The sequence below is a fragment of the Myotis myotis genome, unplaced genomic scaffold, assembly GCF_014108235.1.
Source record: "Myotis myotis isolate mMyoMyo1 unplaced genomic scaffold, mMyoMyo1.p scaffold_m19_p_2, whole genome shotgun sequence".
NCBI classification, from domain to species: Eukaryota; Metazoa; Chordata; class Mammalia; order Chiroptera; family Vespertilionidae; genus Myotis; species Myotis myotis.
This window is the reverse complement of record NW_023416324.1, coordinates 20,149,388-20,174,866: the sequence shown is the minus strand read 5'-3', so window position 1 is coordinate 20,174,866 and position 25,479 is coordinate 20,149,388. Positions and strand designations below refer to the sequence as shown.

Here is a 25,479-nt window from a genome sequence, read left to right as displayed (position 1 = left end):
CTGTAAACCTCCCTGTGCCCAGCCTGTAGCGGTGATGGTTTCACTATCGTTACTCTCAGCAGAATGGAGAGCGAATGGCGCCTGTCCCTGTCCCAGTCACTACACCCGTACAACGCGTCACACAGCCAGGAGGAGGAGAGGCAAACCGCTCTGCAGTCTGAACAAACAACCACACGCACCTAGAGTCACCCTGCCTAGCATGTGTCCCCCACAAAATAAAACTTGGAGCCCTCTCTGTACCCACGAAGCATGTTCTCCCTGACTTGTGCATCGCGTAGCTGCAGATGTGTACGTAGGCCGACTGCACGAGACCACTGCTGTCTTCCTACCACGAGCAGACTCGCTACAAAACCCTGCTTATTTTCTCTTCAAACGCATGTGGTACTCCTGCTTCCTGAGCTGAGCCTCCGGACGCCTGGACTTCGGCAACCCTTTCAAGTCACCTGCTTCCCTTTCCCTTGTGTTTGTCTGGCAGCTGAGGCCCCGCCAAGATGCTCCAGGGTCACCAGCGCACTGCGTGCTCCCAGCACAGCGCTCTCAACAGCCAGGTGAGTCTTGCTCAGCCCGTTTCTCACTGACGGGGGCTGGTCCGTTTTGGACATGAACATCTTTTTCTTACTCCCTTCACTATTGGCAATGACACTGGGAAGACGGGTTTGGTTCTACGCCCTGATGGTGGAGTCCAAACCCCCTGCCCCAGATTCAAGGCCTCAGGTCCCAGAGCCTCCCCCTCGGTCACCTGGAATCGGGTGGCTTTGTGTGTGTCTGTCTAAAGGATTCTGGGACTTGTGGGCATTTGGGAACCCCACCTCTTTGTCACTGGGTTGACACGGGGGTTTAATATGTGCTGCTGCCTAATGACTAATGATGTGTCCCTAAATGTTGTTACAAACGTTGCTTGTTTGGCTTTTCACCAGTGAGAACTGAAATCACTAAAAAATAAAATAAAATAAAAAATTGTGCCCTCAGGAATAGAGAGCACCCCCCCGCCCCCGCCCCCAGTCAAGGAACATTCTGATGAAATAGTCTCCTCTAGGCCAGTGAATTCCTTGTTACTTGCTTTGTTGAGGCTTAAGTAATACTTTTTAACAAATGTCTACTTCTGGAAAAACTCGATTCTAAATAATCATCACTGCTTGCTACTGTGTGTATTTTCTACTAGACTGATGCCCACACCATGCCCGCGCTGCCACCTGTGCTGTAGCCTTTCCTAAATCCAGAATTACAAAAGGCCGAGGTGTCCTTTACCCGCAAAGGCTCCTGCAGTTTCCAGAAGCTGCCGGGCGACACCAAAGATTTCCTCTTCCGTTTTATAAAAAGAGGGGTGATCCGAATAATTGGGTATTTTTTAAATTCTCTATATATTTTTTTGTTGTTTGTTTGTTTAGTCCTCACCTGAGGATATTTTCCACTGATTTTTAGAGAGAGTGGAAGAGAGAGGGAAAGACAGAGAGAATATTGGTGACAGAAACACATCGATTGGTTGCCTCCTGCACAAGCCCCAGCCAGGGCCTGGGCCGGGAAGGAGTCTGCAATCGAGGCATGTGCCCCTGACCAGAATCGAACCTGGGACCCTTTGGTCCACAGGCCAATGCGCTATCCACTGAGCCAAACTTGCTAGGGCAATTCTACATATTTTTAATCAGCAGAACACTAGAGCGAGAGCTAGCCTGCTCCTAGCACGAGAAAGTTGGCAAAGCAAATGAAGAGAAGCTCAAGCTCCCTGAGTTAACATTATGAATATCTGTAATTATATGTAATGTATATAAATATAATAGTAATATAATCATAGATAACATGTAATCATATAGAATATAATTATGTGTGCTCTATAATTACATATAATATAAATATACTGAGGCCCAGTGCACAGATTCATGCACCGGTGGGGTCCCTCGGCCTGGCCTGCGCCCTCTCACAATCTGGGACCCCTCAGGTGATGTCGGACTGCCAGTTTCGGCCCAATCCCCGCAGGCCAGGCCGAGGGACCCCACCGGTGCACGAATCCATGCACTGGGGCTCTAGTATGCATATAAGATCTTTGGTTAAGCTCTTCCTGCCCTCCCCTCTCCCCCCTTCCCCCTGAGATTCATCAGTCTGTTCCATGTTTCCATGCCTGTGCATTGAGCATCTGCCCCCTGGTGGTCAGTGCGCGTCATAGCTACTGGTTGAACAGTTGCTTAGGCTTTTATATATAGATTCACCATATAATTATATATAATATATTTATATATTTATGTTTTTTAAGGTGGAGAAAAAAAACACGTCCAGAGACTTGCACAATAAGTATCCACAGATTTTTTTTTTAGCTTTAACTATACTTATCAATTAGTGCCAATCATAACATGTGCTTTATGAGATAAATTAGAAGATTTATCTAATTTACCCTGAAGATTGGTCCATGCCCTTACTGCCTCTGTTTTTAATCTGAAAAATGGACCGTGATTATACTTTAACAGAGGGCTCCATTCTCCTCCGTTCTGATGTTGTTCACTATTATACCCAACAGACCAGAGGGACTTAGTCCTGTCCACCGGTCAGATTACCCCTCACACTTGCCTGAAGGCCCCTGCTTCAAACTGCAGGTCAGAAATTGAGTCTGGAAGAAGCATTCAGAGACGACGGCCTCAGCAGAGGACCGTGCCAGCCACACTCGGCTCTTTATACTTCAGGGAATGGACAGTGGCACCGGCGTCCAAGCTGACGCCATCACCGTGACCAGACACTGCCCGGGGCCCAGGCAGGGTCCATGAGTCTTTAGTCCAGAAGCAAACGACTTTGCAAAGTGAACTAACTACCCAAGATCAGCAGAAGAGGAACACGGCCCAGCATTGGATGGAAGTGATTTATTCTAGTTAATGGTATTTCCTAAAGGCATGTGAGAAAACCCTCTTTTGCTTTGATTTCTCTCTAATCCTCACTTTAGGAGGCCATATCTGTACAAATGAGAATAAAATATTCCTTAAAGGGTGCCTTGTTCCAACTAACCCTTCAGAATTCTGGAGGGGAAACACTATAAAAATTTAACATAGATATAAACCAATGAATGATCAGGGAAATTTAAAAATAATAGTTCTTTTGAAAACCATACAGGTCATTGGCCTTGCTGACAACACTCAGAACAGGTACTAGAAAGCAGTCCACGTGACGTTACTGAGACCCTTCTCTTCCTGAGATCATCACCGGCTCCGTAAGCAGGTTCAATAAGAATCTGTCCTCCTTCCTCATAGGACTCAATTGGGCAAATCAAATTTGTAACCATGACCATGCCAGAAATGTCACATTTAAGGACAAAGGTCATTTAATTGGGCATGACAAGCCTGATAGTCAGAAGCGAGGACTGGACTTCACCGGTGGCCCCCCAGGAAACCGGACTGGCTCTGCTCCGCGGCAGACCCCAGGGAGTTGCGTCCTGAAGGTTGTAGAAAGAGTCATTCCTGCCGGCCCAGAAAAGTGACCAACTTGGGGATTCTCCGAAAGATGGTACCTACTGTTCCAGGTTATAGAGCAAACCAGACAGGGGTGAAGCGGCTGGTTCTAGGTTCCCGATCTTAGATAATAAGAAAACTTTGCGGCTTCACACAGTTTCCTGGCAGAAGTCAACTCTCAAACCTTAGCGTCACATGCTCTAATTTTAAGAACCAAGCAACCAGCGGGGCTTGATTACATATAGTTCTCTGTACATAAAACTGGCCAAACCTTGAAAAAAAAATCAAAGTAATGACAAAAACCAGAGAATTGCTGAAGCAAACTTAGGGGCCAAATCTACAGCAGCGGAGGCATGAGAAAGGGAAAGGCGGACTGACTCCTTGTCCTGTGGCTGTTCTGCCATTTGTTTGTTATCCTACCTACACATCACGCCCCCAAGTCTGAGCGGCAGACAGACAAAGCCCGCTGCACCCTGATAGAGCACCCTGGGAATGGAGAGAAATGAACACATAAGGACAACAAAACAAGTCAGACATCGGGTCCCTCTGTCGAGCATTTGTCCCCAAAACAGAGAAAACCTTGAGTGCTTCCTGTGAGATACCAACTCCGCGGCAAAAACAATTTTATCCCTGACGGCGCAGGGCGGATACTGGCGAACACAGCATGTTACCGATCTCACCGCCCTGGAGAAAAGGGCTGTGTCTCCCCTCGGAGGAGATGAACTGCCATCTCGAAAACCGAGTTTGTTTCTTTAAATTTCCATGGTATTTTTATTTGGTGAGCCAGTCTCTTTGATGTCTGTCCTCCCCTGCAAAAACATTTCTTTCCTTAAAGCATGTTTCTCTTAGAATCTCCCTTTCACACACTGGACTGGAAGGTAAGCCCATGAGGGCAGGGATTTTTGTCCGTTTTGTTCATTGTCGTACTCCCAGCACCTAGAATCACATCTGGCTAATAGAAGAGGTTCTGTAATTATTTGTTAAATGGCCCCATAAAAGCTAGTTCTAGTTATTTCAAAAATATTAAACAAATGCTTAGATGCTTGCAGCACACATTGGGGGGGGGGGGGGTGGAAACGGAGACCAAACCCTGGCCTTCGAGAACTCCCAAAATATTGGGGATGATGGGTAAATAGCCAGTTAAGTACAAGACAGCCTCCCACTGCTGTGATGGGGAGGCCCAGGGCCTGTGGAACCAGCTCAGGGGGGCCCAGGAGGACTTCCTGGAGGAAGTGGACTGAGAGATGGACAGGACAGGGCCAGAGAAACAGGGTAAAGGAGGGGAGGGTGTTTCAGGGAAAGGACACAGCATGTGCAAAGACCTGCAGATGAGAAAGGATGGGAAGGATGGTGTAGCAGTGTGAGCTGATGCCAGTGAGGTCCCCGTAGGCCATATCATAAAAGGCCTCCCTCGAATACCAAGCAAAGGAATTTGGTCTTGACCCAGAAGGAAGTGGGCACCTAGAGAAGGTCCTTGCCCCAGGTCCATGCATGGGCACAGGTGCCGAACTGAAATGGCTGCAGGCGGGCACTCACCTGGTGTGCTGCTGGAGGTGGGAGAGCTGTCGGAAGGACTTATCACAGTAGGAGCAGTGGTAGGGCTTGACGCCCAGATGGATGCGCAGGTGCTGGGCCAGGTAGGAGGCGTTGGCAAAGGACTTGGAGCAGTGCGGGCACTTGTGGGGCTTGGCCTCTGTGTGCGACTTGGAGTGGATCTGCATCTCGGACTTGGTGAAGAAGGTCAGCGGGCACACCTTACACCTGTGGGCAAGAGGCAGGTTCACACCCGGGAGATGCCTGCACCCCCTGCCTGTACAGCTCAGGGGAGACCTTCTGCATGAGACCGTGCACCTGGGACTGAGCTTTCCTGTGAGGAGTCTCTGGGGCACAGGCCCACCCGGGAGAGGTGGGAGGCAGGCTCGGGCCTGGACAACCTCCAATCTGGAGGAGAAAGCTCTTCCGCCTGGGGGCCCCTTTCCAGCAGCCTGCACAGCAGGCTCACCCCTCACAGGGAGGAGAGGTCGGGTGATCTGGTGATGGTTTGCCCAGAGCCACACCCACAGTTCTGGGGGAGCGTTCAACCGGCTGCACCTTAGAATCACTGCGGGAGCTTTCAAGAAAGACTGACACCTGGTCCTCCACGTGCCCCCTCCCCCCAACAAATTAAATTAGAATTTTTGGAAGTGAGGCCCTGGTTTGGCATTTTTTGAACTCCCCCCAGTGATTCTAACGTTCAGGGTTAAAGGGAGGAGGAAACAGACTCCCATGACCCAGGCTGGGTGCCCCACACTCACTGCCTCTGAAAGGATGTGGGTGCAGGGGACTTAGCCCCCCTCAGCCCCTGGGGTCCCTCTCTCCAGCCCCCACTGCTGTGCTCCTGGGGACAGCCCTCCGCCAGAGCCTCTGCCCCAAGCCCACCTGGACCCCCTCCGGCCGAGACCCCCACCTGTATGTCTTGCCCTCCTTGGCAGTCTCGCCTGAGGCCAGGATGGGGTAGGGGACTACCAGGACAGGCGGGCCCCCTGGGTTCTCCGCCTTGATCTTTTTGCGGCCTCGCTCGGACTTGGGGGGGCCCAGCAGGCCATGGCCCTGGATTGTCTTGATGGAGTCCAGGAGGGGGGGGCTGGTGATCCCTGAGATGAGGGTGGGGGACGAGGCGATGAGGCGGCTCTGGCTGGTGGTGGTGGGTGTGGACGGGGTGCTGGTGCCCGTGCCCGCGCTGGACTCTGATGTGCTCACAGCCGGGGTCCGGGAGGAGAGCCCTAGACCTGCGAAGACACGGGGGTGGGGGCAGGGGTGAGGGGCAGCTGCAGAGGCCAGCTCAGCCCTGGCCACCCAGCTGTGCGACTTTGGCAGGTTACTCGCCTCTTTGAGCCTCCCCTTCCCTTTGTAAATTATTGTCCAGGGGTAACTAAATGAGCTTGTGTATGTGTAAGAGGCCTTAGATACCTGAGAACTAAAATGAGTTAGATAAAAGGCACTTGGAAATCATGCAAACTACAGAAAAAAACAAAACTGAGACACAACGATGTTCACGACTGTGTTAGTTATAATAGTAAAAATTAGAGGCAACTGAAATTTGTAACATTAGGGAAGAAAGGATTTGATGAATTTTGATCAATCTCCTCTACTAAACATTACTGCCCATTAAAAAGTTCGTATTTGTTTTATGGAAAAGTAAGAGGAGATATACCAAAATGTGATGTGGATGGCAGAATTAAAAGTAATTTTAAAAATATTTTTGGGGGGTGTAACTATACTTTCAGACTCTTTGAGAATAAACTTTTTATTTTTACTTCTATAATAAAAGTTACTCTTTTTAAAACGAGGGGACCAGAGCCCTGGCCGGTTTGGCTCAGTCGATGGAACATCGGCCTGCGGACTGAAGGGTCCCTGGTTCGATTCTGGTCCAGGGCACATGCCCGGGTTGCAGGCTCGGTCCCCCGTAGGGGGTGTGCAGGAGGCAGCCAATCAATGATTGTCTCTCATCATTGATATTTATCTCTCTCTCCCTCTCCCTTCCTCTCTGAAATCAATAAAAATATATTTAAAAATAAAAATAAAATGAGGGGACCAGAAACATTTACAATAACAGATTAAGTAGACAAAACGATGAAAATGGTATCATGTGGGGAAACTACACTTTTTTTTAAATCTTTCTGTGCACTGAAAGAGAGAAAATCCAGCACCAGCACCAGCATGTTGTGGGCACACGTGCAGCTGGAGTGTGCACTTGTCACCTTTAATGAAGGACTGCATGGCAACAGCCCTTAAAATGTTCAATGTACGTAACTTTTGACCAAGCAATTCTATTTCTAGAAATCGCCCTAAAGAAATATTTGCACATGAACACAAAGGCTGTACGCATGGACCTTCCTACAAAACCGTGGTTGGACAAACTGGACACGAGCTGTTTGTCCTCAGTAGGGATTGCATAAAGAGATACGTCCACCCTCATTGTGGAGGACTGGGAGCCACGACAGTAAGACAGGTGTCACCCAGTGACACAGAGAGAAGGCCAAAATGTGCAGACAGTACGAGCCCCTCTATTTTAAAACACACACCCGAACTACATATGTATTATACAGAGACAACATATGTGTGTGAGTGCACAGGAATGCATGTGAGAAGAGACACGCCAAACTAAATTGTGTGTAAATTGGGGTGCTCTCCAGGGAGAAAGAATGTATTGGTAAAAGGAGAGCTTCATACTTTGTCTGTTTACTTATATATTACGTGAATTTTTTTACCTGGCGAATTCCTCCATTTTTTACATCTGTGATTAAAGGATAAAATAAAATAAATTATAGAGAAAACAATGAAATGCTAATAATGGGACTAGGACTTTTTCTCCTTTTCATCTTCAATTTCTAAACTTTCTATAATGACTATGTATTATCTTTATAATAAAAAATGCACTAAATACTAATGTGTCCCCCCAAAATGTATACACACTTTGAATGATTATTAATTCCAATGGGTTAAATCTGAAAAGAAAGAAACATCAGTTGAGCGATCAGCTGTTAAAGTGTGGATACAGTTTTTAGGGACACCCTTTATGTTTATGATAGAATGGCAAGTAGGAAAGCAAGTTAAAATCATGGGTACAGCCCTCCCACAAGCTCAGCAACACACACACACACATTAAAAAGCAAACAAAAAGATGAAAAAGGGAGGAAACAGACCAAAAGGCTCTCTAAGCTGCTGGGTTAGGAGCTAGGGGATTTTGAGTGCTTTTTTTCCTTAGTTTCTCTGTTTTCCAAATTTCCCTTAATATGCTTATATTACTTTTTTAATATTACTTTTATAATGAAAAAATAAATTTAATAAAATCATAACGGGAGAATGTGCAGAGTGTGGCTGGGGCCTGGGGGAGGCTTACGGGCCCAATAACTCTTGGGTGTCTCTGGAAGGAGGAGGGAGAAGGGAAGAGAGGCAGGGGTGCCTGGCTGGTGGCAGGGGTGAGCCAGGGGAAGAACAAAGGCCCAGCCACAGTGGCCACCAGAGAAAACCCGTCAGCCAGGCACTCCCAGCTCTGTGACACTGCACCAGGATGTCCCCCTGGCACCCTATCCAAGACTGAGCTCATGACCTCCCTCCCCCTCCTCCTGTGGTTCCATCTCATGGGCAGTGCCCTGGGAGTCTTCCTCACCTCTTCCCACTCCTCACCCCTACATCCAATCTAGCAACCAGCCCTGTCTATTCTTCTCAACATAACTCAGATCTGTCTTCTTCTTTCAGTCCCCACCACCTTGCCAAGGTCCCACCATCCTCTCCTGCATACCTCTCCGTCACCATGCTTGTCCCCCACCAAGCCAGTTTCCACTGCAGTCTGACCCAGCTTTCTAACCCAAATCGGAGCCCTTCCCTCTCCTACTTAAAATCCTTCCATGGCTCCCCACTGCCTGAGGCTCCCCACTGCAGAGCATGGCTCTCAGGCCCCTCACAATCTGCTGCCCCTTCCTCTCTAGCCTCAGTAGAACCAGGACAAGCACAAGGATTAGCACATGGGCTCTGGAACCTCACTGCCTGCCTCTGCCTCTTCCTCCTGACTGTGAAACTGGGCCTCAGTTTCCTCATCTGTCGAATGGGGACATTAAAGTGAATGCACAAAACTGCTGGTTTTTGTAAGTCAAAAACAGTCCAGTGTTCAACCTAATACTAACAGTACCCACCTCACAGGACTGCTGGGAGTGGTAAAGTGAGTACCAGTGAACACACATCGGTGCTCAGCTGGAATTAGCTGCCATAGTATGATCATCATCACCATCATCTTCTGGCGCTCCCCACCCAGACTGTCCTACTCCTGCTTTCTACACATGCTCACTTTGCACATGCTGTTCCCTCAGGCTGCTCCATTCCCTAGTTAACTGCCAACCTTTCTTGCATATAGGCTCCTCCCGGGAAATCTCCACCCCCCACCGCCCGCCCCTCCAACCTGCCCCAGGTCTGGTCAGGGTTCCTCTCTGGATTAACCTCATGAGCCCCTGGTGGGCCCTCTTCCCTGTCGATTTAGTGGGATAGGTCCTCTCAGCAGGGTCAGAGGAAATCTGGTAGCTGTACCCATTCTGCTCTCACCCGGCCGGGCCACTCTCGCCACGCCCCTAGCCCCGCCCCCACCAGGCAGGTCTCCGCCCCTAGCCCCGTCCCCACCAGGCAGGTCTCCGCCTCTAGCCCCGCCCCCACTAGGCAGGTCTCCGCCCCGGCCCCGGCCATAGCCCCGCCCCCACCCGGCAGGCCTCCGCCCTAGCCCCGCCCCCACCCGGCAGGCCTCCGCCCTAGCCCCGCCCCCACCCGGCAGGTCTCCGCCCCGGCCCCGGCCCCGGCCCCGCCCTCGCGGTACCTGTGACCGTGCTGGTGGCCGGCCGCGCGTGCAGCGCCACGTCGGGCTGCGGCACGGACTGCGGGTGCAGCCCCGGCACCTGCTGCAGCTTGGGCAGCGACATGACCGCCTGGCTGCTCTCGGCGGGCGCCGGCGGCACGAGCAGCGGCTGCTGCGACGAGGCCGACGTGGGCGGCAGGTGAGGCGGTCGGATCTTCTCCGCCATCAGCTGCTCCTTGATCTTGTTAATCAGGACCAGGTTGTCCAGCTGCGGGACAGGAGAGGGACTGAAGGGGCTTGGCCAGCGCCCGGCCCGGTCCCTGGCCGACAGTCCACCCGCCAGCCCCTCGCCCCACAGCCAAAGCAGTAAGAGGGGAGGGTGGCCGCAGGGGGCGCTCCTCTTACCTGGCTGGGCATGGTGGGAGGAGGGGGCCAGAAGTAGGGGTTGTTAAATCGAGGCTCGGCCATCCTGCGGGGAGAGAGCGACTGTTACGGGAAGAGGGCCCTCCCCACCAGCTTGGGCCGAACTCAAGTCGGAGCCAGTGCGTGGGACCCTCACCCCGCAGCGGGGCAGGCCTCCTACCAGGGCCAGGGAACCGCAACCTCAGGCTCAAGTGTCGAATGCAGCGGCTCCCTCAGTGGACACAAGGGTCACATCCAGACCACAGTGCTGCCAGCCCCTCCTGAAACTGCAGGCCAATCCCCACCCCCAGAAGGAACCGGCAGAGCCAACCCCATGGACCCGTGGATTCTGCAATAAGCCGTCCCCCCCACCCCCCCTTCAAAGGCAAACAGGAGTCCTGGGGACTGTGTCAATGGCCACAGCAGAGGCAACGGGCCGTCCCTCATCCCTGCTCCTATGACCCATGGCCCCTCTAATGCAGACGCCCCCATCACAGCACAGGGCAAACTGAGTCAGCAGGTAAGTCTTTCTGAGAGGCAGCTTGGCGGGACGACTTACAAGGACCCAAATGGTTATTGACTTTGACCCAAGAAACTGTACCTCTGGAAAGTGACCTTTAAGATACAAGCATGGCTGTGGGCAGCCCTTTACCAGAAGGTGTCAGGTCAGTGCACAGGATGGGGCGGAGGGGGCCTGAGGTTCGCACCCTGGGGCTCTTCAGAAGTGACTATCTGTCTGGTGGCCCTGGCCTCCCAGTCCCATGGCAGGCCTGTGCGGTCAGAAGGCCTTTCAACCAGGGAAGTATGCGGGATGGGCCTTCAAAGCTAACAGTCTTCTTGTGGCCCTGGAGTAAGAAGTGCTGTATAGGGACCATGCTGGGCAGAGGGGTTCCATTGTCTTGCTTCCTACCCCATTTCTCTTATTTAACAGAAATTACTAACTAAATACCTAACTGATCTCATTGCTTAAATGAACTTATTTTGATAGGCAAGGCCAAAAGGAAGTGTCTTCAACCTCTTTTCCTGGTCCTTACAAGCCTGAGAAGCCCCTACTGGAGTTGCAGACAGAGGGTTTCAGGAGAAAACCCTCAAAAAGGTTAAATCTAATCTCAACCCTTTAAGAAAGATGTTGTATGTGAGTTATCTCTTGTGACTTTACGTAAGAAGAAGGCACAGAAGGTATTATAACCCCAAATTACAGGTGAGGAAACTGAGGCCTGGAGAGAAGGGAAGGGAGCTGCTCAAGACCACAGGGCTAGGGTGTCAGAGTCAAGACTAGAAATCAGATTTGCACAAGTTGGTTCCTCTTGTAATTTGCTTTGTAAACCCCAGTCTCAGTTGAGCAAATAGCCACATGCCAGTAACTCCATACCTGTATGCAAAACCCTGGCCTCTCACTTCCAGCCTCGGGCAGTCTGGGTGTGAGCCTGGCCAGCCTGGGCATCAGAACCGTCCTCTGGGGTGGCCAGGGCGGCCCCTGCCTAACAGCTCTCCTGCTCCCACCACCTGCAGATGCCAAGCTACCCTTCCCCCTACCCATCCCTCGCAGCCCCATACAAGCAGCACTTCCTGCCTGGAGTTCTCCCAGAATGCTCCAGGTGCCTGGGGGTTCTTTCTCAGAAAGACCTCAAAACAATAATAACAGCAAGGAGGCTGCCCTGGGCCAGGCACACTGACTCTGAAAAGCAGGTGCTCTCATCCCCCACATTTTACCACGGAGGAAACTGAAGTTCAAAAAGGTGGGATGACTTGGCCAAGGTCACACAGTAAGTAAGCAGAGAGCTCAGACTCCCACTCTAAACTGCCTGACTCTGAGGTCCAGCTCATCAGTCCCTTAGCTGTCCCGGCCCAGAGGTTATTAATAAAGTGAGTTGCATGACAGAATGAATAAATGAAGGCATGATCATCGGAATCATTTTAAAGACACACCCACACAACTATCTAGCGCTGCTGACAGTTTACCAAGCTCTTCTGTACCCACTGGCATTCTCATCAGAGCCCCGGGGAGCAGGGAAGAGGGTCCACCCCCATTTCCTAGAGGAAGAAGCCAGGGCACTAGGAGGGAAGCACTTTGCTCCAGGCCACGTGGATGGGGAAACGGGAACGAGCGCTGGGCTGCAATGGTGGGCATCGGCTCTCTGCGCATCAGTTTTCCTCGTCTGTAAAATGGGGTGAAACACCCCTGGCCCAGGACCCTGCCCATTGCACCCAGCTGTTCCTCAGGCAGTTCTGGGGGAAGCTGTCCTCTCCTCCTCGTCAATCCAATGCCGAGTTCAGGCTTTCCAAAGCCCAACCCTGGTCAGAAAGGATGTGGAAGAGGGTGGCTTGCTTAGGGTCCCATAGGTGCCACAAAGCATCTTCTCGGCCATTTACCAGGCCCCCGGCCAGACAGGGACCACCCCTCACCTTAGACGGGAAGCAGGCCCAGAGAGGGGAAGGCTCTGCCCTGCATCTTTAATCTGAGCTGCACAGCCTCTGCCTAATGTCTGCATCCTTCTCTGGCTGGTCTGAAATAATTGAATGATTCGGTTGATGACCTTGGTCCTGGTGTATCCCTACTGTGTGTCAGATGCAGGGAAGGCTGGCTGAGGTGGGGCGGGGGGAACACGTGCAAGTTTCTACTGAATGTCAGACACATCGCTAGGAGTACACCCAGAGCATCTAATGTGAGTCCCCCAGCAGGCCGGGCAGGGGGTGTCCACCTGTGCAACCCCGGGACCTGCATGGCAAGGGGGGAAAGGTGGCCAGGGCTGGGCTAAGCCCCTCAGACCTTGTTTTGAGGGAGGGCTTTAAGCAGGAGAGAGACTGGACAGATGTGTGTTTAGGACAGGTGGACAAGGCAGAGGGCATTCCTGGCAGAGGCACCAGCTTGAGCAGAGGTATGCCAGTCCAAGGCAGGTTTGGGACAGTGAGCAGGTACCCACTGGCATCAAAAGGAGAGTTGGAGAGTTGGGGGAGGGTGCTGAGAGCCAAAGGCCAGTTTGGCAGGGCCTTAATGCCACGCTAAGGTGTTGGGATGGATGCTGGTGGTAAGAAGGCATTAGGAAGTGTTCTGGGCCAGGGGGGCAATGAACCTAAGGGGTCAGAGGGAGAAGCCTGAGGACAGCGCTGGGGGCAGAGGGGACAGAGGCAGAGCAGACTGGGTGGGGCTGAGTGTCCCTGGCAGAACAGGAAGAGGAGACACGCTGGTGGTGGGGAAGGACACGTGGACTGGGCTTCAAGCCCCAGACAGAAGCCTGGACTCTGTACTGCATCCTGGGACAGATAGCACTGATCCTTGCAGTGGGGCTATCATTTGGGGGTTTTTGCCCTAAACAGTTGGATGGGTGGATGAATGAAACACCTTCCAGGGCTGCCTCTGAAAACAGCATCCTGATGGCAGCTGCCCATCCACCCACCCGTCCGTCCATCAGTACATCCATTCATCCTGAATGCACCTTACGGGCCAAACGGGGAGCCAGTGCCGGGGAACCTGAGGCACAGAAGAGCGCGGCCCCCCGGGAGCCCCAAGCTGAGTGGAGGCAGCAGACAAGTGGCCCAGGTTCCTGAGAAAAAGAACTTTTGCCTAAGAAACCTCCTACATGCCACCGAGAAACGTAGTCAACGCTGACAGGCCATCCTCCAGTCCTACCTGGCGTCCCTGCCACCGGGTCCTTTGGGAAGATCGGTGCGCGTGACCCCGGCTCCCTCATCTCAGTCTCTTTCACAGCAACCCCCACCCCCGCCGGGCGGCTTAGGGTAGCGCAGGTGATTCTTCTCTCCCACTGACCTCAGTACCTGGGTGGCCCACCTACTCTAGGGCTTTAAATGCCATCCAACCCCCACGTCTCCGCCTGCAGCCCTGGCCTCTTCCTAGAGCTCCAGACCCAACTTGCCGCTGCCTCCCTGACACATCCCTCTGGCTGTCTCCCAGCCTCTCAGACTCAGCAGGCCCAAGCCGGGCTTGGTCTTTCCCTCAATGGACACCTCCTCTAGCCATTCCCAACTCCAGGAGGGCCTCCCCAGCTGCCACATACATACATTGATCTACAACACTTCCCCTCTCTTCCCAGTTCAGATCCATCGCCAGCCACATCCTCAGCATTCTCACTTCCTTCCACAAGTCCTAGCTACACTCACCTCACCTGGACATGGGACAGCCTGCTTTGCTTGGAGCCCAGTGCACCCAGGTTCAAATCTTGGCTCAACTCACCAACTGTGTGATCTTGGGCAAGTCACTCGCTTCTGCCCCCCGAGTAAGGGAAGAGCAGCCCAGAGCCAGGGGTCTGACCCAGGATGGAAAGAAAGGATTAGGGAGGACTTCCCAGGGGCAGTGATGCTGGCTTTGGGTCTTAAAGGATGAGTGGGAGCTAGCCAGACACAGGAGTGGGGAACATTCCTGGCAGAAGGAGCAGCCTGAGCAAAGGCCCAGAGGTGAGCAGCAACACGGCCACAGCATGTGAGGGGCTAACGCATTCCGGTGTGGACTGGGAGACAGGACACGAGGCTGGAGCCATTGGCCGGGGCCAGACCCAGAAGGTCGATTCCTGAATCCTAGGCCTGGAGTCTGGACTTGAAGCAGTGGGTGATGGGACGGAATCTGTGGCTTAGAAAGACCCCTCTGACTGCTGAGTGTAGACAGGATTGGAGAGGCCAGAAGTGGAGGCAGGGAGAGAACACCCCTTAGGAGGCCCTTGGGAATGGAGGTGACAGGCAGGGGTCAAACCTGGGCCAGGCAGGAGAGTGAGCACGGAGGCCTGGCTGTTTGGTTGAGCTGGAGGCCAAGGAAGTATGTGCAGGCTGCCACCCATAGTGTGGCCTGGCAGGTTCCCTGGATAGCAACATGGACACACATGGCCACAGGAACATGCAGACAGACAGCACCAAAGTCAGACACACACGACAGACACAGACCTGTAGCCCCAAACATGGACAGAGGGGGAAACAGTAACTCCCATGAGCAGGAACCCACAGCCACCAGGACACAGGGTCATAGGAGGATGCTGTTCAAGTGGGCGCATGCATACGACCCTCGGTGCAGACCCAGAGGGACGCAGTGAGGGATGCTCAGGGGAGCTGGGATGAACACAGGGCTTAATCCCCCAAAGAACAAATCCCTCATTGACAGATTTCAACCTGGAATCACAGGCTGCTTACCTAGAGTGTCCTTTCCCACTTGGTGAACTTCTACTCATCCTTCAAGACCCAGCTCAAGTGTTCCCTCTTCTACGGAGCTTTCCCTGAACCCCCAGCCAGTCACTTCCTCTGTGTTCCCAACAGCACCTTGTATATGAGAATAACAATAACAATGATAAAATGGCAGCTACCATAATTTCCACACCTATTATGTGCCAGGCACTGTGCTGTGTCATATGCATCATGTCACTGAATCTTCCCAGTGACCCTGTGAAATGTACAGTTAACAAAAGAGGAAACAGCAGCTCAGAGAAGTTGACCAACTTGCCCAAAGTCACAGAGCTAGCAAGTGATGGCGTGAGCATGCCTCCCAGCACCACAGGGGCAGTCAGACCCTCGCGTGGTACCTGCCTCCCTGGGCGACTTCCCCACCAGGTTACGAGCCCTTCGAGCCAGGGAGGGCTGCTGCTGATTCACCTCTGCCATCCCCGCATCCAGCCCACGGTGGTCTCAGAAACTCTTTGTAGCATGAAAAAGGATAATAATATCGACTACCGTTTCTTGAGCACTTACAATAGGCCAGGAACTGTGTCAGGGCATTTTACAGCCATTATTTTCTTGTTGTAATAGACCCATTGTAAGGAAACTGCGGTCCAGAGAGGTTAAGCAACTTTTCTGAGGTCACAGAGCCCAGTCTGGTTTTAAAACCAGGTCTGTCTATCACCCTATCCTAGGAAGGAGGCCTCTGAGGCTTGCCTGGCAACCTGCACAAGGGGGAACTTAGGGTGGGGCACTGCGGAAGGGGTACACCAGGTGCCAGGCCCTGCTGCCCAGGTAGGTTGAGGCCTAAACAAACAGACACAAAGAGGACAGGCAGCCCAGGGTAGAATGCGGCTAGCCTTGCCCACTGCAGGGCAGGGGGATGCGGTTAAGCAACTTATGTCCCACCCCCATCCCCAGCCCATCCCACAGACATTAAAAAATGAGAACTGACCAGACCCCACGGCCACAAAGCAAATGGGAGGGAACAGGACCCAAAACTGTCCGGACACTATGATTACAAAGAGGCAAAAATAAAGACCTGCGTCAGAAAAAGCAAGCAGCAGGAGCCGCGCCCAGAGGGAGGCTGGGCGTGTCGGGGGGGAGGCGGCTGGAGACCATCTGACTTTGTGTCATTGTTTCTCTGATTTCCACATTCTCTGTAATATTGTTCGGTTGCTTTTATATTGAAAACAATAAATTTATTCTTTTAAAAATGAAAGAGAAAAAAAACAGAAAGAAAGAAAGAAAGAGAGAAAGAAAGAAAAAGAAAAGGAAGGTTGGGGGAGGGAGAACAGATGGAGGGTCTGGCGCATGGAGGAGCAGGGAGAGGTCAAGGTCAGCCAGGTGGACACTCAGTTGACAGTTACAAGCCAGGACCTGCGCAGCCCCAACGCTCCAGGTACATATGACCTGGGTAGGGGACAGCAAATGTCAGGAAGGCCACCTGACAGAGGCAAGAGTCAGTCTGCACTTTGAAACTGGTTAGGATTCCACCAGGTGGGGAAAGAGTGCCCCCACCCCCTTTCCTGCCGTGGTCCAGGCCCCCTTCAGCTACTGCGAGCGTTTCCTCAAGGTTTCCCCACCTCTGCCCACATTCCATTCTCAGTAGTCACTCTGATATTTCTAAAATGTAAAATATAAATCCGATCCCCTCAGAACCTCCCATGGCTCCCTACTTCCCTGCAGACAGGGTCTGGATTCCTTCGTCCTTACATATCCAGCCCCTGCTGACCTCTTCGGCCTCCCTGGCTGTTCTGCCTTACACTCTGCCCCTGCCGGGCCTGAGCATTCCCCAGTGTCCCACTTCCTTCACCTCCCAGCAGGCTGCCTCCTCCCCCTGGAGCCCTCTGCCCTCCCCAGCTCACTGGTTAACTACAACTTATTCCTCGGGCCCCAGATTATAGGCTATTTCCTCTTGAAAGCCTTCTGGGACCCTCCACCGCCCAGGCTGTGCTGGGTACCTCTCCTCTCTGCTCCCTTTCTGCCCTGCATTTCCATCATCAGACACTCATCACTGCGGTTTCTGCCTGTTTTCCCGTCTACCTCGGCTGCTGGGCAGGCTCTCTGTTAGAACAGTCACAGCTGAGCCATTTATGATCCCAGCCCCACACTGTACCTGACAAACGTCTGAATGAAGGAATGGTCTGGTGCAGGAACTGAAAGTGTCATGGTCTGGGTAGAGGAAAGTCCCTTCTCCCTCCTCGGGGTCCCTGCCACTCACCCTGGCACGATGTTGTCCTCTGTGTTAGACTGTTTCCTATTTCCTGTAGCTCAGCCCTGTCTTCCTAACTGATCTGAGAAGGGGTTGTATGCTATAAAGACCAGCAGACCAAAAGGGTGTTAACAGCTAATAACCACAGAAAATGGTTCTGCTTCCCTGGCAGTGAAAAGTAAATGAGCTTCACGTGTTAAATTAGCAAAAACATATGAGAAAATGGTCATACCCAATGCTGGCGAGCCTGTGGTGACACTGGCACTCCCACTGCTGCTGGGGTGCAAACGGGATCATTTTAAAGCCATCTGGCAATAGTGTGTCACAAGCTCTAAAACCTTTCAGACGTCCTGGCCTAGCAATCCCACTCCTGGTCATCTATCCCTAGAAAATCCCCCAAATTCAGATAAAGTTTTAGACACGAAGCTGTTCGCTTCGGTGGTTTCTTAGAACAGCAAAACCTGGAACATCCGAAATTTTAAACAAGAAGGGGATGGCTCTGTACATCATGTTAAACAGTGACAGGGTCTGCAGTCATTAACAGACAGCGTTTACTGGCGCTGTAATGACTTATTTAACACTCATATCAACCCGGAAAGGAACTGAGGCACAGACAGATCAGGTAACTTGCCCAACGTCAAACAGTCCGTGTCTGACAGGAACCTAGAAAGTTGGGCTCCAGAGCCCCTAATTTCCCCCGTTAGAAAGAAGGATTAAAACCACGCTGCAGTCATTCAGAAAATACCTGTGATACAAAATCTATACATAAAAACAAACAAACAAACAAAACAAAAAAACTAGGTGCGGAGAGAAAACAGGGAAGGAAACACAAAAATGCTAACAGCAGTGGTGTTCAGGCTAATCTGATTTCCCTACAGGATGGTTATGTGACTTTTATTTAAGGAGTATTTTTAATAAAAATAAAGGTTCAGCAAGCTTTGGCCAAGCAGATACCCCAAGCCGCCCACAGCCCCATGAGGATTCTGGCCCTCCTCTCTGGGGCTTTAGAGAGGACCAGGCCAAACAAAGGAAAGCCTGCCCCGGCCACTCACTCTCCTACTTAAATTGCCCCGCTGGTCCCATCACTTTGGGGCACAGCTCAAAACTCCCCAGCATAGCACCCAGGGGCCTTTGCTAGGGAGGCCCTGCTGGCCACATACATCCCAACAGGTACCTCCCCCTCTCCAGCCTCACTACCTGCAGGTTCCTCCAAAATTAGCTGCTCTCTTGCACCACTGGGCCTTTGCACAGGCTGTGCCCTTCCATCTGGGGTCATCACCAGCCGAAACCATGCCAGGTTCCCGTCAACCATTAAGTCAGCTCGGTGTCACTGCTGGGAAAACCTTCCTGATCGCCGCCCCTCTCCCCTGAGTTCCCACAGCTGCCTGGGCTTCCCCGTCCAAAGCCCTGACCCCATTGTCCTGGAACTGCCTGGTTACTTGTTTGCTCACGGAGCTGGGAGCTCCCCCAGGGGAGCTTGGGTCTGGCTCTTGGTTACAACCCCACACCCTCACTCGGCCCCACAGCTTACCAGGCTCCTCCTTAAAAGTCACTTTCTGACCTTCTCCCAACAGGAATCGGGCCACCCTGTTACGCACACCCACTGCCCCCTGCATTCTCCCCACCCCGCCTCTGTACCACATCTCTAAATACTCCCTCCAGGCCTGACCCACAAGGATGGAGCCACCACTGTAGGCCCAGAGTCAAGTGCTGGCCACACAGTAGGTGCTCAAGTGCCCAGTTCACAGTAGGTGCCTAATAAATGTTCACTGAGAGAATCAGTGAGAGGAAGGGGCCTGTCCACATGGGCCTGGAAGACTGAGAAGTTTGCCAGGAGAGTGAGGGTGGAGAGAGCCTCTGAGCAGAGGGGCAGCTTTTGAGGATGCAGAGGGTTCTCAAACACGCTACTGCTGCGGGTATGGTTGGGCCAGGGGGTGGGGCATTCCTGGGAAGAGGAGCCCATCTGAACGAAGATGTCATAAGATGGGACTTACTGATGGGGGGAAGGGAGATGCCAAGAAATGCCAGGGAAGGTAAGCCAGGAGGCAAAAACTGCATGTGCAAAGGCCCGGAGGCAGGGAGGCACACAGCACACATGTGGTCTGCTGTGGGGCCGTGCAGAAGTTCACAGGGGAAGGCGGGAAGGCGGCCAGGGCAGTCACGGAGGCCCAGAGTTCCAGGCTAAGAGCTTGGATGAAAGGCTGGGCGTGGGGCACAGGAGGTCCCTGAGCAGGAGAAGGCCATGGTCAAGGTTTTCAATGGAGAGGCCATTATGGGGCCGGAAGGATGGCCTGAGACGGACGAGCAGGAAATGGTCTAAGTTGAGTTTCCCCATTTTCCCAGCACCTTGAGACCCCCATGTGCTCAGAGGTTTCCTCCCCATGACCCCTCTGCCCTCCATGTACCCCACTCCCTACAGCCCTGAGCCCTGAGCCCCACTCCACCCAGGTCGGCCTCAGAAGCTCGCTCCTGGGAACTTCCTGTGAGGAACAGGCTCCCAAGGGTCCTGGATCCAATCAGGCTGGGTTTCCGCAGCCCTGCGGGGCGGGGGGGGGGGGGGGGGGGGGTGTTCCATTGTGGTGGTGGGGCTGACCGGAGCAGGGGGGCTGCTGTCTATGCCCTGGGCGATGGGAGCTGGAAAGCGAACCCCTCCCTGACCCCTCTCATCCACTGCCAACACCCAGAGCCCCCAGGGCAGTGCCCTCACTTAGGAAATGGGCCATGACTGCTCCTCTCGGGGCTGAGAGATGTGCTGCAGGCTGTGAACACGTCCTGCTCTGCTTCCATCCCCCTGGGGATCCCCATCTCCCATCCCCACAGGGGACTCCTCTGGCCACCATCAAATGACAGCAACAAAACAACAACAATAACAGTTACTAAGCATGTCTCCCAGGTCAGGTGCTATTAGGTGCTTTACAAGCATTTCTCACTCAGCCCCCTAATGACCCTGTGAAAGATGGGAGGCAGGGAAGGGAACTGGAGCCCTCCGCCATAGGCTGGCTGTGTGACCTTCAGCAAGTCCATTTCCTTTCGGGGCCTTCATTCTTTTATCTAATAAAAGATTCCACTAAGTCACAGCCTGAGTTCCTGGACCCGCTGAGGGCCAGTGTGGCAACTGACAGGTCAACAGTACAGATTCTGGAACAAGATGGTGCGGGGGGATGCTAATGGGTTGATAACGGTGTCCCCACAGTGCTGCTGTGAAGATGAAATGGGTTAATACGTATAAAGTCTTTAGAAGAGTGCCTGGTACACAGCAAGGGCCCCGTATTGGCTACTGCTGTTCTGTTGCTGGGTTCTCTAAGGATAGCGAGCCTTTCCCAACCCAAAGACCCACGTGGAAATCTGACCAAGCTGTGGCAGTAGCGGGGGGGGGGGGGGGGGGGGGGTGCAGCCCTGGAGCCTCTTGGACTCACAGGGGCTGCTCTGCTGATGTGGGAGCCAAGTCTGGGATTAACTCAAAGCAGGACAGCCAGTTGCTGAACCCCAGCTGTGACCTGGCCCCCAGAAACTTTCTAGACAATTCCTAGGGGTTGTAGGCAGGGAACCCCTGGCAGATGGTCAGAACCTGTTCTCATGCTGTATCTCCAGACCCCAGAGTGGGCCCTCAATGCAGGGCAAGGCAGCCAAGGGAGGGGTGGGCTGGTCAGAGAGGGTGGGAAGTGCCTGGGGTGGACACGTGTGGGGGGTAAAGAGGCCAGAGAAGACCTACCCCAGGCCCTGCCAGGCCAGATCTCTCACCCTCGCCCAGGGACTGTCTGAGCCACCACCTTCTCTGGGTTCCTTGATCTCCCACCTCAGGGCCTTTGCCAGGCTGCTCCCTTGGCCTCTGTGGAAAACTTCTGGCCACGGTTCAGGTGTCACTTCCTCCCAGAAGCACCTCTCACCTACATGTACCATGACCGTCACTCATTATAGGAAATTTACAAGCATGACGCTACAGGGAGGCCCTCGCCAGAGAACAGTAGTTCCTTCCCAGCACCTGCCACAATCTATAGTCACATCATCATTTGTGTGCTCTTTGGCATGTCTGTCTCTCCAACCAGGACAGGAACGATGTCAATTTTCCTCACCTCTATCCCCAGCATCTAGCCCATGGCCTGGTATATAGTAAATGCTCAAGAAATACTGCTGATGGATATAAGCAAGCGGCCTGCTCCACCGCTGCAAGCAGATCCAAGGCAGGGTGTGGGCACACGCGTGAATGCATGGGGATCGTGTGCACAGCCCATAATGGGAGGTGTGGGCACACGTGTGAATGCATGGGGGTCGTGTGCACAGCCCCGAATGGGAGGTGTGGGCACACATGTGAATGCATGGGGATCGTGTGCACAGCCCAGAATGGGAGGCTACATCCTCATGGTGTTAATGAGTGGGTATGCAAGACATAGCTACATATAAAAACACACATGTATATGAGTATGCCTGAGTGCGGGTGATAAACTTGGCATATATCATGCATGTGAAAGTACATGAGAAGGGATAGCCATGCCGCTGTTTGTCACTTCCCGGGAGGGTGCACTCAGGAGTCTGCACGTGTATGTAATCCTGCAGGTGGTAGGAACGTATGCATGTGTTCCCATGTGATGTGTGTATCACGTGGTAGATACACACTCCAGCAGACATGCCTCCTGAACTTCTGGCTCCTGTGGGCCCAGTTCGGGGCATCTCTGGTGGTGTTTCTGAAACAGCAGGGGGCACCCAAATTGGCAAAGGAGGGTAGGGTCAGTGGTGGCAGTGGATAGCTGATAATGTGAATATGTAAGAATGTGTGCTTTTCAGTGGATCTGGGGGGATGTACCCACCCCAGTCAGGTTTCTGCTACTGAACCCCAGAATCTGAAATGGCTAAACTGTCCCCTCAAGGACTGTCCCTGTTGGCTTTAGCTCAGAGAAGGACCCACATGACAAGGAAATCCTGTGGCCACACAAATGAGGCAGGGACAAGGCAAGACACTTTGGGCTCCAGAGCCAAATGCCTGGGCCTTCCCCCCACACCTTATCCACTAAAACACCACTCGGTCACCTCCCCAAATCCTACCCAGCCTCCAAAGCCACCCCAGCCTCAGGGCTAGGAAGCCATCCCCACAGCCCCTAACCCTTCCACCACACCCACTTCCTCAATCCCACCCAAGTGCCAGGCGCTGGGCCCTCAGACAGCCCTGTGCACTAGGGATGTGACCTCCACTGTGGAGGTGAGGAGGCCAGTGCTACCCAGGGAGCTTCTCCAAAGAGGACGGCCCCTGCCTTTGAACCCCAGGCACATAGTGTGGCCGCCTGTTGGCACCTGGGGCACAGAAAGCCCACCAGGCAAAGCATCTCAAGATGTGACTTCCTTGGACAAGGCCCACTCCTCTCCCTTCCCACTGTAGTCTCCCCAACAGGCAAAACGAGGGTCCGCTGGGTAATCGCTGAGGTCTACCTCTCTCCAATGAGTATGCGACTTTAGGTCTCAGATGGTTCTCAGAGAATGGGGGACACACATCACTGATGCAGACCTTCTTAGGGCTCACTTTTCTTTCCTAAGTGCACTGAGTCTGCCCAATACCCTGGAACAAGTGCCTAGCACGGTGCTATAGAGCTACATGGAAGCCTTCTTTGTACACACCATTCATTCATTAATTCATTCATTCATTCAACACCACGCACCAAAGCCGCCTGCCTTCAAGGAGCTCACAACCCAGTGGGGAGAAAGAGGCTTCTAAGCTCACAAACCACTGGGAAAGCACTGGGAACCCATCATGCTCAGATCACTTCACACTTTGTAAAGAAATCTTTCCAGCATTGACAACTGTCTGACAAGGGGAGAATTGGGGGGCCTGGTGAGGAAGGGGTCCCCGTCACTCTAGCAGAGTCAGGGCCCTTTTGCCAAGGATGTGGGGAGGGGACTCCAGCTCCATGCAGGGTCTGGGCAGCTGGGCTTGTCCTCCACAGGTGTGGGACTCACAGGAGGAGCCCAAAGTGCAGGGTTCAACTCCCACAACGCCCTTGACAAGCTCTGTGGACCCTGGCCAGTTACCTAATCTCCCTGTGCCTCGATTTCCTCACCTGTAAAATGAGGGTAATAACAATGAGGATTAAATCCATTAACGTTTATAAAGCCTTTTCTAACGTGGCCTGACGCACAGGGAGAGTAAGGAAGGCAGAGTCCCTTTGTAAGATTCTAATTCCCAGAGCAGAGCATGCGAACACTCCAAGTGTCAGAGTTTCTGAGGCAGAAAGCTTCTCAATACTGAGATTCTGAGACTGGCAGGGACTGGGATTCCTAGATCCTAGATCCCGTGCGCGATTTCATCATCTCATTATTTCCTAACAACAGCCCGGAGCCTCCCAGGGGAGGAGAGGACAGGGCTCCGTGTCACTTCAGTGTCACTTCATCTCCCGGGCGCTGCCAGGGCCGCCGCCACACCTGGGCTCCCAGCATTTCCTCACCTCCACGACAGCCCCAGTCACACCTGCTGGGACCAGCTGCCCACTCGCCTGCACGGTCTAAGCATGTTCCAGTGGTGCAGACAGACAAGAAGTGCAAATAAACAAATACATGAGAACGTTTCGGATACTGGTAAGAGCCACAAGAAAAAATAAAAAAGGGCTGACATGGCCGAGAGTGAGAGTGGGAAGCTATCACAGAGCAGGTGGTCAGGGAAGCCCCTCTGAGGAGGTGACATTTGAGTTGAAACCTGTGAAACAAGAAGGTGGCAGCCATGTAAACATTTAGAGGCGGGGGGTGTGCAAAGGCCCCGCCAAAAGGCTTGGTAAATTTGAGGTACAGAAAGAAGCCAGTGCAGCTGGAGACGGTGAGACCAGAGGTAGGGGTGGGGCGGGTGGGGGTGCAGGGAGCTGAGGTTGAGGGGTGGGCAGGCCCAGACCTGAAGGGCCTTGTAGGCCGGCAGTCCCTTGTAGGACTTTGGATTTTTTGTTCATCTGAATGCCTAGGAAACATTAGAAACGCCTCAGCAGTGGGATGACAAGGCAGAGCAGGGCTTTCGGGGTCCCCACACCTTTTGGCTCTTTCTGAAAACACCATGATAGTTTTAAAAATCCAGGTTGAGCCCAGGCTGGTAATTAGCAATCCTTGTAATTCAGTCGGTGAATAATGAGCTCCTACCACAGGCCTGGCCAGGGCTGGGAGACATGCCGGACACTCTTGTTATCACTCCCAACAACCGATGAGAGTTTCACAGAGTTTCATGCCCCGATGCCCCACTTTAAAGTTCAAAAACCTGAGGCTCAGAGAGAGGAAGGAAGTGCCCAAAGTCGCACAAACCATGCACCACACTGTGCAAGCTGTAAAATTCAATACACAGATGGGACTTGGTCCCAGGACCCAGACTCAGGACCCAGACCCACAGTCTGTGGAACTCCTTTGGTATTTTTAAGCCGCCTCTTCTCCTGGAGACCTTCCCTGGGGCCTCGTGTAGACACCAGGCATACTGCCCTGGCTAGTGCGATACGCACCCGCAGTCTCACAGCCTTTCCCTGTTGGCTTTAGAGGACTGTCCAGCCTGGGCTAGGTGTGCCGGGGATTGGATGGTTGGATGGACAGAGAGATGAATGGACTAATGAAATGACTAGTCCAGTAAACTAATGAATCAATGAAAGAATAAAGAATCTGGCAGACCAATAAACAAATAAGCCAACGGATGGGCGATGAATGAATGAAGGAACAACTCTTACTTTACAGAGAAGCAGGGCAGAGAAGTGCCTGGAGGCCGGCTAGCTTCAGACCCAGTCATACCTCACCCACACACCCGCTTCCTCTCCGCCCGGGGCCATTCGCCTCCGTTTCCCCAAGAACTCGGGGAGCCTATTCCTCAGCCCCTGGGACAGACCATGTCTCTAAGTGTTGGCCACTGCAGTGCGCCTGCACAACCAGCGATCACAGCTCTCCTGAGCCCAGTGGAGCCCGCGGTGGGGAGAGTGGCTCCCTCTCCCTCTGCGTGCCTCACAGAGGAAGGA

General features: G+C 52.9%; 1 protein-coding gene across 4 annotated transcripts in view; it reads right to left on the bottom strand.

Moving 5' to 3' along the window:
* The window catches only part of ZNF362 (zinc finger protein 362), a 37,567-nt gene that overhangs the window by 9,245 nt on the left and 2,843 nt on the right, over positions 1–25,479 (bottom strand). For 2 of the 4 annotated variants that reach the window (XM_036349232.1, XM_036349234.1), the window contains exons 2-5: positions 10,156–10,219; positions 9,772–10,018; positions 5,875–6,196; positions 4,965–5,189 (exon numbers count right to left, since the gene is read on the bottom strand). In XM_036349232.1, the coding sequence (XP_036205125.1) occupies positions 4,965–5,189; positions 5,875–6,196; positions 9,772–10,018; positions 10,156–10,218 (857 nt within the window). In that variant the 5' untranslated portion in view covers position 10,219. Of the gene's footprint in view, positions 1–4,964; positions 5,190–5,874; positions 6,197–9,771; positions 10,019–10,155; positions 10,220–10,333; positions 10,358–15,288; positions 15,415–25,479 lie in introns of those variants that run through there. The other 2 variants (XM_036349231.1, XM_036349233.1) reach the window with 2 other exon arrangements.